A 12,527-nucleotide genomic window follows, 5' to 3' on the forward strand; every position below is an offset into this window, starting at 1 on the left:
TATTTCTTGCCAATAGCTCAGGACACGCTGGAAAAGCTATCCGTAACGTTAACGTTGGATGTGCTGAATGCTTTGATTTCGCTGAAGCATTTGACCGAACTTGAACTGAGACTCGAAACGGGATTGGAAGATTATTGGTATTTCCTTGAAAGAATAAGTGAAGACATGCCCAAACTGAAAAGACTGAGTATCTCCACACTTTGCGAGAGTCACGAGTTCTCTCGGCCATTGAAGATAGCGTACCTGAACAAACTTACCCAACTAGAATACTTCAAAGCAGACGGATCTTTTCCCTGTGTCGGAATGCTAGATTTCACTGATTTGAACCATCCAACCCTAAAGGAACTCAGCTTCTCCAACATTTACTTTTTCACCGACAGTTTCACCCAATGTCTGGCCAACACCCCAAACATCCAAAACATCACCCTAAGAAGCTGCAAGTTTGAAAATGGCCTCGACCTTTTCACCGCCCTGAACCACGTCCACCGATCGCTGCGGTATCTCCAGATCGAAAACGTTCCCCCATCCAGCTTCAGCGAACCCCACCTCAACCGCTTCGACGCACTGACCTGCGTGCGGCTCGGCTTCCTCGACGAATCCCAACAGTTCTACCTCGCCCTGTTCCGGGCCTGCCCGCACGTAGAACTGGTCCAACTGACCAGCATGCCCGCCGTCGATGACGAAGTGGTGCTGGTGCTGTGCCAAACCGCGCCGCGGTTGAAGTTCCTGGCGCTGTCCGAGTGTGCCGTCACAGAGCGGTCCGTGGGCCACATCGTGAGCGGTGACTGTCCGGCGCTGGAAAAGTTCGCGGTCGATCGGTTTTGCCAGCTTACGGCAGCGGCGTATCGGGGGCTGGATAACGTGGGAAGGCACGATCACGAGCTTGGGGCGCGGTTCGAAAAGTATGTCCCGGGGGGAAGGTTTTGAATAAATGTTGTTATTTTTGAAAAACGTATTTTAATTTGAACGATTTCGAAATCTCGAAAAAAAATCGATTGATCTTTGTTACTTTGACAGATGATTTACTGAAATTTCAATAAAGTAATGAAATTACAGCAAATGAAAAGTCAAAATTATTTTGCTGAAAATTTAGCAATTTTCTTGTGTAAGTTTGACTTTTTTTATCAAAATATGATTTTCCTTACCATTAGAAATGTTTCCAATGCTGTTTTTGATATTGTACGATCAGTTCCTTACTGGACTCGGCTCAACGACCGTCGAAATAGGCGGCGTGTCTGGAGCGGGATTGCAAATGTCAAAACCTTGCCCCCCTCACTTCGTCTCACCATCCAGCTGCAGCTTTGTTGACAAACAAACGGAGCACGTGGTCGCATGATGGCGGCATCGAGCCAGAGGTAGGGATGATCATACAATTTTTTTTTTCTCAAGAAAAATAATATTTTGCCAAAATGATAAAAAAAATTGCTAGAATGTATTTTTGATGTTGGAGAAGAGAATAAAGAGAAAAACAGTTCGCAATATTTTTTCTTTGAATTGAACTTTTTCACACCAATTGAGCACCCCTAGGGCTATCCACGACCGTGAGAAGATGCTAGAAAATCAGCAATAGAGATATCCACGGTTTCTCTCACGCACACCATGATTCTGTGTTAGTATTTGTATTCAAAGTATTGTTTTGGTTTTGATCGATTGTGATTGGCTGAATTCTAAGCAGCTGATTTTGTTTATACCATTTTTACGCAGACATAAGCAAATCGAGTAGCCAAACTCGCCTGTAAAAACAGCTGTTTACCACGTGCTCGTGGTATAACAAAGGACACAGCTGATTTTGACAGACGAATTATTCTACTCGATTTGCCTATGTCTGCGTGTAAATTTTGTGTTACTAACACACTCTCGCGCGTGGATATCTCTATACATATGTTTCTCAAATCATTCCAGCGCATATAAAAATTCCTCGAAAAAAAATTATTTTGTAAATTCAACGTTGAGTTAAAAAAGTCAAGAAACAAAATCGGGGAAAACATTTTCTGTGTTTTTCCTTAAAAATTTGTCGTTTTGCGCATAATCTAGAATTTCAAAGAAAATTCTGGTTTTAATTTTTTGTATTTTTTTTATTCAAACTTTATTTCCAAAATAAGTCGTTTTGCATTATTGGTTTCTCCATACAAGTTTCCATACAAAATTCGGGACTGTCCATAGAAAAGTGCTGTGCAAATATTGTAAAAGCTGTATCTTGAGAAGGGATTTTTTGATTGATTTTATTGTAGGTGATAGGATCGAAAAAAAAATCAAGGAGAAACTACTATTTTTCTCATTCACTTTTTGTTACAAAAACTAGATTTTGACCTCGATTTTGACAATTTGTTTGTATTTCGGTGAACAAAAACTTATAATTTTATTTTTTTTTTGTTTGACGTTTTGTTTTTTGTCTCGTTATGATTTTTTTAAACAATAGTAATTTCGGAAAGTATCGAAAATTCCCCCGACAAAAAATCAGAAATCATTTTTGAATTTAAAATTCAATTAAGAATCAAAATTTATTTATTTTCCATTTTTGATTTTGTTTTCGATTTCAAGCCATTTTGAAGATTTGTTTAAAAAAACAATGGTTTTCATAATTTTCATCCTTTACAATTTGAATTAATTGGTCCTTTTCAAATATAAGTCGTAAATATAAAAAAAAATCACACGAATTTAACTTTTCAGCACTGGAATTCGGATAAATTTTTACAACGATATAATCCGTTTTGAAATAAGGGTCGAATGAGTAGCATTTTTTTAAAATCCAGGATTTTAAAATTGAATTTGAAATCCAAACGTGTTTTTGGAAGCTTTTTCCAGTGAATTTTACGGATGTGCGACAAAAGGTCAAAAGACATAAGGTCGAATGGACAAAAGGTCGAATCGACAAAACGTCGAAAGGAGGAGGATTGTGAGAAAATGAAACAAATAATTATAAACTTTCTAAAAAAGCTTGAAAAAAATATTTTTGCAATTCCGTCGTGAAACAACTTACTTTTCCTGTCATTCTTGAACGACGAAATAGCCTACTTTTCTGTACCAAAAATAACAGAATCGAATAGCAACACTTTTCAAAATAAATGCTGAAAAGTTCTACTTTTCAGCACTGTTTCGAAAAGTAACACTTTTCCACATTTTCTGATTTAAACGATTTATTGACATAATACATGAAAATTTGACTTAAAATTTCACTCAGTGGGTGTTTTTCGGAAATGCAAAAAATGTTGTATAGAACTCGTTGCAAAACTTGATTTTTTCAGCACTTTTCGTATTTATCCAACTCGGTGAACCTCGTTGGATAAATGTACGACTCGTGCTGAAAAAATCCTCTTTTTGCAACTTGTTGCATAATAGTAGTTTATGCAACAAGTTGCAAAAAGAGGATTTTTTCAGCACGAGTCGTACATTTATCCAACGAGGTTCACCGAGTTGGATAAATACGAAAAGTGCTGAAAAAATCAAGTTTTGCAACGAGTTCTATACAACATTTTTTGCATTTCCGAAAAACACCCACTGAGTGAAATTTTAAGTCAAATTTTCATGTATTATGTCAATAAATCGTTTAAATCAGAAAATGTGGAAAAGTGTTACTTTTCGAAACAGTGCTGAAAAGTAGAACTTTTCAGCATTTATTTTGAAAAGTGTTGCTATTCGATTCTGTTATTTTTGATACAGAAAAGTAGGCTATTTCGTCGTTCAAGAATGACAGGAAAAGCAAGTAGTTTCACGACGGAATTGCAAAAACTACTATTTCATACAGACAAGTCTGATTTTTTATCTGTGAGTTTATCTTTGGTTTATACATCCATTTAGTAATGATCTTTTTTCTTAATAAACAGAATGACTTCCATACCAATGTTTGATAACATTTTTATTCTTTCAAACATGAGCAGTATTTTCAAAAACAGTTTGACTTTTAAAATATTTTCGATTTTTTTAAACAGCTTGTTTGTCGTAATATTTTTGTAAGTTTTTCCATGAGCAGTTCTTCACAAAAAGTTCATCTTCTAAAATGTTTTGAAAGTTTATTTTTAATTTTAAAAACAACTTGTTCTTGATTGTCAAAATATTTTTTTTTCAGTTTTCCAAAAAAAAAAAAGTTCGGCTTCTAAAATATTTTTTTTAACAACCTATTCTTGACTATCATAATAATTTTGTGAGTTTTTCCATTCTTTCAAACATGAACAGTTCTTTCAAAAAAAAAAAGTTCAAATTTAAATAGTTTCGAAAAATGAAAAAGTTTTGCTTCTTAAATATTGTTCCAAATTTTCTATCCTTTTTAATCTATCTATCATCTATTGTGAAGTAGATCCTAAGAAAATTCTGACTTCAAAAATATAGCTGTATATGTAAAAATACTTCCGTCTCCCCCTTTTTTTAAAAAAGCCTCCAGTTTTTATTCAGAAGACCTCTAAATTTTTAAGAATACAGACAAATTAAAGCAAAACATTCAAATTGCCTATCCATAGCTGCTTGTCAATTTTTGTGTATTTAGAATCACATCAAAAGTTTTGTTGTGCAAATTGTTCTTTTTTTAACTCGACCTTTTGGAATTCGACCTTTTGTCCATTCGACCTTATGTCTTTGGACCTTTTGTCATACATTCGAATTTTACATAGTTCCGATTAATTAATTAATCCGCCGATCTCGCCCATGGGAACGACTGACAGCTGTCAAAAGCACGGAAACGCGCGCTCGAAAATCGTCAAACAATGGAGTTTAAGCGGAAAAATCAGTTTGAGTTTTCAACTCGATTCCGTCTTGTCATTCGATCATAATGATTACACCTCTGGCAAAACAATGTTATTGGGCCAATGTTTAAGTGTAAACAAAGAGTCTATCCTGCTCGTTCCTAGGAGCCTGCGTTGAATGGTCAAGTAGAACTTTGTTTTATTGATCTATGAAAAGTGGAAAAAAATAGGGGAAAAATATACCCATTCCCAGCCTGCTAAGCTGTCGTGTCTGAATGATGCTGGATAACGTGGAGTGTACCTCGAAATTTACTAAACCCAAGTACACCAACCAATAGAGCAGCTTTTTGTGAACATTTCTGTTTAATTAGACTTTCAGAAAAAGTTATTCCTATTCCTTTTACAAGCATTGTACAAAAATATTTCCCAATTGTATTCTGGTCTGACGAGAATGCGCTAGAGCCCGCGCCATTTCTATTATCGGCAGCGTTTTTCTTTCATTCAGTGCTCTTTTGCGTCTGCCTAGTGCTGCCATTTGCCACTCCTACACGTGCTGCTAGTGGTGATTAGAATAGGTATAAACGTCAAATGACTCAGTGCGATATTTTTTTGACAGCGCTTGCTAATTATTTTCATGTTTCGGGATTATTTTTCAAGTGAGTGGCTAAACCATGTTCAAAAGAACATGTTGCCGATAGTTGGAAGCAATTGCATGACTTAAGTGCTGTTAAAACGTCAGCGCAAGTGAAAAGATGGTGATGGCGACTTTGGTTAAGCGGTTAAGCCCTCATAATGCGTGTGGATGTGTGTGCAACAAACTCTCTTTATATTTCCCCTACCTAAATCAAATTGGCTCTTCCAGCTCAGCGCAAGCCAGGTAACGATCCTTCCGGGGGAAAACCCCCGACCAAACGCGTCTACCCCGACCAATACCCGTACCGTTTCTGCCACAAAACTCCCCCGCACCGCTCCTCAGTCATCCCATTCAGTCAAACCATGGCGGACGAACCCTGCCCAAACTGCTGCTACCAAGACCCGCTCGGCGTCCCCGTCGTCACGTGCGCCGGACCCTGCGGCGAACGGCGCTTCCACGCCTTCTGTGAAGACCTGACCCGATCCAGCCTGGCCGCGCTCCGCGAGCAGCCCGGCATGAAGTGGTTCTGCAGGGACTGTCGGCAGCAGCCGGATCGCCGCGTTTCGTTTGAGTTTTCCGAGCTGAAGCAGCTGCTGCGGCGGCGAGGTCGAGCGAAGGGAACGGGCGGTCGTCCGAGCAGGAGGCGGCCCTCGGTTCGGAAGCGGACGGTCGAGGACGGGAACGTGAGTACGAGTACGGCGCTGGATTCGACGGAGACTTCCGGGGAGCTGACGCCGCAGTTTGAGAGTGCGTTGTGGCCGGTGCTGGTGAGAAACGTGTGCGAGTACCTGTCCGTGGCGGAGTTTATGGGCTTGCGGTTGGTTTGTTCCGAGTGGAAGCAGATTGTCGATGGTAGTGAGAGGTTGATGGCGCGGTGTCAGATCCGGATGGCGGGGGACGTGGATCGGGACTATCAGCCGAAGTGGTTGCCGCCGGTGCGGGGAGTTGCTTTTGGAGAGGGCACCATTCTGTCGGTTGGCTCGTGGTGGGCTTTGGTAGGGGAAAGATTGAGTGGGTTGGTGTTGGGAAACTGTCGGATTACGATGGGCACGCTGCTCGGACTGCTGAAGCAGACGCCCGAGCTGAGGAGTCTCCAGCTAGGCTCGGGAATTCTTCCGAGCGGTGGGAGATCCCTCACGAACGTTCAGCTGGACCAGCTGGAAGAGCTCAAGATCTCCAGGTGCACCAACTGTGACGTCTTGTTGCAACTGGTCTGCCCAAAGCTGAAGCAGTTCGAATCTCGCACCGGCAGCACCAAGGTGGCACGCTTCTTGAAGACAGTTACCACGCTCGAACAGCTGATAACCGTCTACACGGAGGAGATCTCAACCGCGATCGTCGAGCTGAAACAGCTGAAGCAAGTCAACATGCAGTTCATCCTGAGCCCAGCCAGCCTGCAAGAGTCGTTGGCCAAGATCGCCCAAGCCATCCCGAGCTTGCAATGTCTCAAGTTCTCCTGCTCATGGGAACAGCCCGAAGCAGGCAGATCGGTAGATCTGGCCAGCCTACAGCCCCTGACCGACCTGCAATCCCTACTAATCTGCGGTCCGTACGGTTCCGGCTCCCGATCCATCGACTTCAACCAGCTCGCCCACCCAACCCTGCAACGCCTCTGCCTCTCGCGGCTCCGCTTCCCAGAATCCCTCCCCCGCTACCTCAGCAGTGCTGCCAACCTTCACAGCGTCTCACTCCGCGGTTGCCAGTTCAACGATTGGAACGAACTGTTCTCCTCCCTCCCCCCTACCCTCACCCGGCTCGAAATCATGGACTGCGAGGTGCACCGCAACGACGACTTCATGCCGGACTACTTCGATCAGCTCGAAAGCCTCAAAATTTCCACCTCCAACCTCACCAAAACCCAGCTCAAAACCCTGCTCCAGCTGTGTCCAAACGTGCGGCAGGTTCACCTGTACGGCCTGGCCGTGGACGACGAAGTGATGGCGGTGCTGGCCCGCAAAGCGAAACAGCTGCGCGTGTTGGCCCTCTCGAAATGTGACGTCAGCGACGCCGGCGTGGCCACCCTCGTTGACAGCAGCTGTCACCGGTTGGTGCGCTTCGCCGTGGTGGACTGCGCGGCCGTTTCGAGCGAGCTGATGGCGCAACTTGACGACGCCGACGGCCACCAGCCGGCGCTGGTCAACGGGAACTGGAACGCGGATGACTTTTACTGCTGAAGCGTTTTTTGTTTACCTTTTTGCGACAGAAAGGTCAAACCATACAAAATTGCAAACGTCAAACCATACAAAATTGCTGCCGGATCTTTTCCGGGAGAGATCCGAAAATAGATCCGTGGCCGTTTGGAAGAAAAACAGCAACCAAAAAAAGAACCCAATATCCAGTATGGGATTTGACAGTTTACACGGAAAAAAATCCAATCGCAAAATTGTGAACAAACGTTTGTAAATTTGCGAAATTAGAATTTTTCGGATAACTTTTTAATTTAAGCTTATTAATACGGAAATAAAATCTACTTTTAACCAAACCAAACCCCAAAAAAAAACCTAAAAAGAGAAAACTATCCCCCTTCTGAATTCAAAACAAAAAATGGATCAAAAACCACCGAAAATGACGAACGACGCAGGTGGGATTCGAACCTCCCTCCTTCTTGGACAGTTCCGAAGTCGGACTCACGATTGCCGGAGGCGTTGCTCACCGTAGTCCGTTTGTTATTAATATTGGATTGATTAGATTACTGCTGGGTCCCTCCCAGCTGGTCCCCGGATCGATACGGAATTCCACGAACGAGCCCAGTTCCACACCCGGGTGAGCATTGAGCCAAGGGTTCTGCCAAATTGGAAGCCAATCGGGTGCTTGAGAGGGGGAATGTCCACTTGAAGTTACGAATTTTGGTTCAAATTGGGTTATATTTTCAATTTGAAGTCAATTTCTCATCAAGAGCTAGAGCACAAATTTTGGAAAATCGAAAAATCGATAATTTAGGCCAAAATTAAGAAAAATCTTCAATTTCAAGTCAATTACTTATCACAATCTAGAGCACAAATTCAGAGATGTTTAAAAAAAAATTAGTCCGAATTAAGTTATACTTTCATTTTGAAGTCAATTTCTCATCAACAGCCAGAGCACAAACTGTGGCATGTTGGAAAATCGTTAATTTAGGCCAAAATTTAGAAAAAAAACTTTCAATTTCAAGTCAATTGCTCATCACCATCGAGAGCACAAATTCAGAGATGTTGAAAAATGACTAATTGAATCCAAATTTTGACATTTTGAAGTCAATTTCTCATCAACAGCTAGAGCACAAATTCTGGAAAGTTGAAAAATCATTAAATTCAAGCCAAAATTAAGAAAAAACTTCAATTTCAAGTCATTTGCTCATCACCATCTGGAGCACAAATCCAGAGATGTTGAAAAATTACTAATTTTCGTTCAATTCAAGTTATATCTTCATTTTGAAGTCAATTTCTCATCAACAGCCAGAGCACAAATTCTGGAAAGTTGCAAAATCGTTAATTTAGGCCAAAATTAAGAAAAACTTTCAATTTCAAGTCAATTGTTCATCACCAGCTAGAGCACAAAATCAGGGATGTTGAAAATTGACTAATTTAATCAAAATTTTGACATTTTGAAGTAAATTTCTCATCATCAGCCAGAGCACAAATTCTGGAAAGTTGAAAAATCGTTTATTTAGGCAAAAATTAAGATTAGCTTTCAATTTCAAGTCATTTGCTCATCATCATCTGGAGCACAAATTCAGAGATGTTGAGAAATGACTAATTTTAGTCCAAATTAAGTTATATTTTCATTTTGAAGTCAATTTCTCATCAACAGCCAGAGCACAAATCCTGGAATGTTGAAAAATCGTTAGTTTAGGCCAAAATATAGAAAACATTTCAATTTCAGGTCAATTGCTCATCCCCATCTAGAGCACAAATTCAGAGAAGTTGAAAAACCATTAATTTGGGTCAAAATTAAGTCATATTTTCAATTTCAAGTCAATTTCTCATCAACAGCCAGAGCACAAATTCTGGAATGTTGAAAAATCGTTAGTTTAGGCCAAAATATAGAAAACATTTCAATTTCAGGTCAATTGCTCATCCCCATCTAGAGCACAAATTCAGAGAAGTTGAAAAACCATTAATTTGGGTCAAAATTAAGTCATATTTTCAATTTCAAGTCAATTTCTCATCACCATCTAGAGCACAAATTCTTTTAAGTTGAAAATTCATTAATTTAGGCCAAAGTTAAGATAAACTTTCAATTTCAAGTCAATTGCTTATCACCAACCAAAGCACAAATTCAGAAAATTTGAAAAATCGTTTATTAAGGTTAAAATATGGTTAAATGTTCAATTTCAAGTCGATTGCTCATCACCATCTAGAGCACAAATTCAGAGAAGTTGAATAATCGTAAATTCGGGTCAAAATCAAGCTATTTCTTCCAAATTTAAGTTGTAAGTTTATGTATAATTTAGAGCACAAATTAAGAGAATTTGAAAAATCAATATTTTATAACGTTAACATGTCATTCGCGATTCGTCGTGGAACTTTCCCGAGAAAAAGAAAAGAAAAGCGCCAGCAAAACTAGGCAAACGCCCTCGTCGAAAACGCACCCGGGGCCAATCGATCTCGGGGAACATGACTTTATTAAATTCACCTGGTGCCCGTTCCCAGGGCCCAAATTCTCCGTGCGGAGAGAACAACGACCGGAGCACCTTCCGAATACTGAACATGATTTCTTTCTTTCCTTTTTTTCTTCCCCAAAAAAAATCAACCCCTCTTCCAAAAACGAAAACACACGAAACAGTTTCACGCCGTACGAGTGGGAGAATCCCCATCCCTGTAACTCGGACCCGCAGTTTCTGGAGAACAGCTTCACGCTGCTCAACTCGCTCTGGTTCACGATCGGCTCGTTGATGCAGCAGGGCTGCGATATTGCCCCCAAGTAAGTTTTCCGTTGTTTTTTTTTTTCGTTGAGTTTTGGTTTGCGCTTTCCCCTTGCTCGCTCTCTCTCTCTCTTTGTTCGATTGTTTCCTGTACCTACTTTTACCTGATTCGATTACTGGTCGTGGCACACGTGGTCGTTTTTTTTGGGTTTTTCTGTAAATAAGTGCACTTCTTTTGCTCTATGTTTACAACTATTCTATTTACTATGTTCCTGTTCGTTAGTTTATGAAATTTGATATCAAATCTTTGAGTAAACTCTTTGTAAATATCAGTCAAATAAGGGGCAAAAGAATACAAAAAAAAATAACAAAACAAATGTTTAAAAACTTGCTGTAGAAAACTCTACTACAATTTTTTTATATTTTTTTATTTTTGATAATTTTGCCAGTGTGCTAACAAAAATGTTCATTGAATTTCACAAAATAGCATCTATTTTTAAATAATTCAATTTTCATTATTTGCAATATGGGTAACAAACTACACGAAATTTCATGTAATATTTCCGTATTTCATTTCATTTGCACTGTAATAATTTTTATATTAATAAGTATTGGTTTTTCTAAAAAAATAAGTTTTTTACATTAAAATAGTGACACATTGGCAATTTAAACAAATTTTTGTGGAAAAGTTGAGTATTTAAAAAAACAGTATTTTCAAATTGAAATAAATTTAAATTTCTACGAAATTTTGCGCCATTGGAGCTCCGTTTAGCAAATTACGAAAAAAATATATATTTTTATTTTCAACAAACAAAATTTTGTGAAAATATAAGTATTTATTTTAAATTGTAAATAAATCAAGAGATAAAATAAATAAAAGAGTTATAGTTTAAGAAATAATTGTTCCAAATTTGATCATGATGCAACACACAGCTGAAAGGAACTCCAAAACTCTGTTATGAACTTTAAAAGAACTTAATTTATCTTGATTATTTACTAATAAAACCGAATTGAATTTATAAAAATAATTTATATTTTTTATTTGGTTTAAACTTTGTGGGGTCCTTCTCTATGACCAAAGAAACCATTTCAAATGGGCATATTATTGGATTTTTGGCCCTTTTGAAATGTCAGTCTTGATTCCTAAATTTTTCAATTTTTTTTTTCAAGAGTTCATTAAATTACAAATATTTGTTCAACATTTAAATTTTGACAATAAATTGTTAAGATAGAAAAAGTGGAAATGTTTGGATGATACTGTCTGTTAGAGAATTTTTTATTGGAAATTTTCTGAACTTTCAAAAAAATATTTCCAAGAATGGACAATCATGGACACTATTTGTTTGAATCGAAAAACTGATTTTTTTATTTAAAATTAAAGTTTAAGTGGCTCTATTTTGAAAACGGTGCTCTTTAGCAAAAAATCTATCAAGTACTTTTCGTTTTAAAATTTAATTTTACATTAAAAACTGAAGTCAATAAAAAATTACCTAAATTTTTGTTTTTTCTAAAAAAAGAAATTGTTTTTCAAAAGATCAAAGCTTGGCGACAACAAATTTCTCCATACTTCTAAATGGCTTAAAAGTTGCGGTTTTTTGTCTCTTAAATATATCACAAATGAAAAATGTGGATTTTGGGAATTTGATTTTTTGTGAAAAAAGAGATAATTTATGAAACGCTATTTTTTCAGAAAAGTCCTCATCAATATCTACAACTTTGTCCAAGACACCAAATCGATCAGAAAATTCTTTCAAAAGTTACAGATTGTAGAATATTTACGTACCATTTATGTATGAACAACTGAGAAGTTCTCTACGAAATCGGTCTTTTTTTCTTTAATTTTATTTTTTCTCTTTTTAATCCGGCTGAAACTTTTTTGGTTCCTTCGGTATGCCCAAAGAAGCCATTTTGAATCATTAGTTTGTCCATATAATTTTCCATACAAATTTGGCAGCTGTCCATACAAAAACGATATGTGAAAATTCAAAAATCTGTATCTTCTGAAGGAATTTTCTGATCGATTTGGTGTCTTCGGCAAAGTTGTAGGTATGGATATGGACTACACTTGAAAAAAATGATTCACGGTTTAAAAATTGTTGGTGATTTTTAAATTCACTTTTTGTCACTTAAACTAAACTTGATTTGCAGCAAAAAAAAAACACTATTTTAATTTATTTTTTTCTTATATGTTTTAGAGGCCAACTTTTCAGAAATTTCCAGAATGGACAAAAAATCTTTGACCGAGTTATGATTTTTTGAATCAGTAAAGAATTTTTCAAAAACTCGAAATTTAGGTCGCAATTTTTTTCAACTTCATTTTTCGATGTATAATCGAATTTGCAATCAAAAAGTATTTTAGTGAAATTTTGATAAA

At 38.2% G+C, this 12,527-nt stretch overlaps 1 protein-coding gene across 4 annotated transcripts in view; it reads left to right on the forward strand.

Moving 5' to 3' along the window:
• The window catches only part of LOC6038422 (glutamate receptor ionotropic, kainate 2), a 93,894-nt gene that overhangs the window by 44,102 nt on the left and 37,265 nt on the right, over positions 1-12,527 (forward strand). For 3 of the 4 annotated variants that reach the window (XM_038249737.1, XM_038249735.1, XM_038249736.1), the window contains exon 6: positions 10,075-10,212. The exons of the other annotated variant lie outside the window; for it this stretch is intronic. In XM_038249737.1, coding sequence (XP_038105665.1) covers positions 10,075-10,212 — 138 coding nt within the window. The remainder of the gene's footprint in view (positions 1-10,074; positions 10,213-12,527) is intronic. 4 annotated transcript variants of the gene reach the window in all.

This window comes from Culex quinquefasciatus, chromosome 1 (assembly GCF_015732765.1).
Source record: "Culex quinquefasciatus strain JHB chromosome 1, VPISU_Cqui_1.0_pri_paternal, whole genome shotgun sequence".
Classification (NCBI taxonomy): domain Eukaryota; kingdom Metazoa; phylum Arthropoda; class Insecta; order Diptera; family Culicidae; genus Culex; species Culex quinquefasciatus.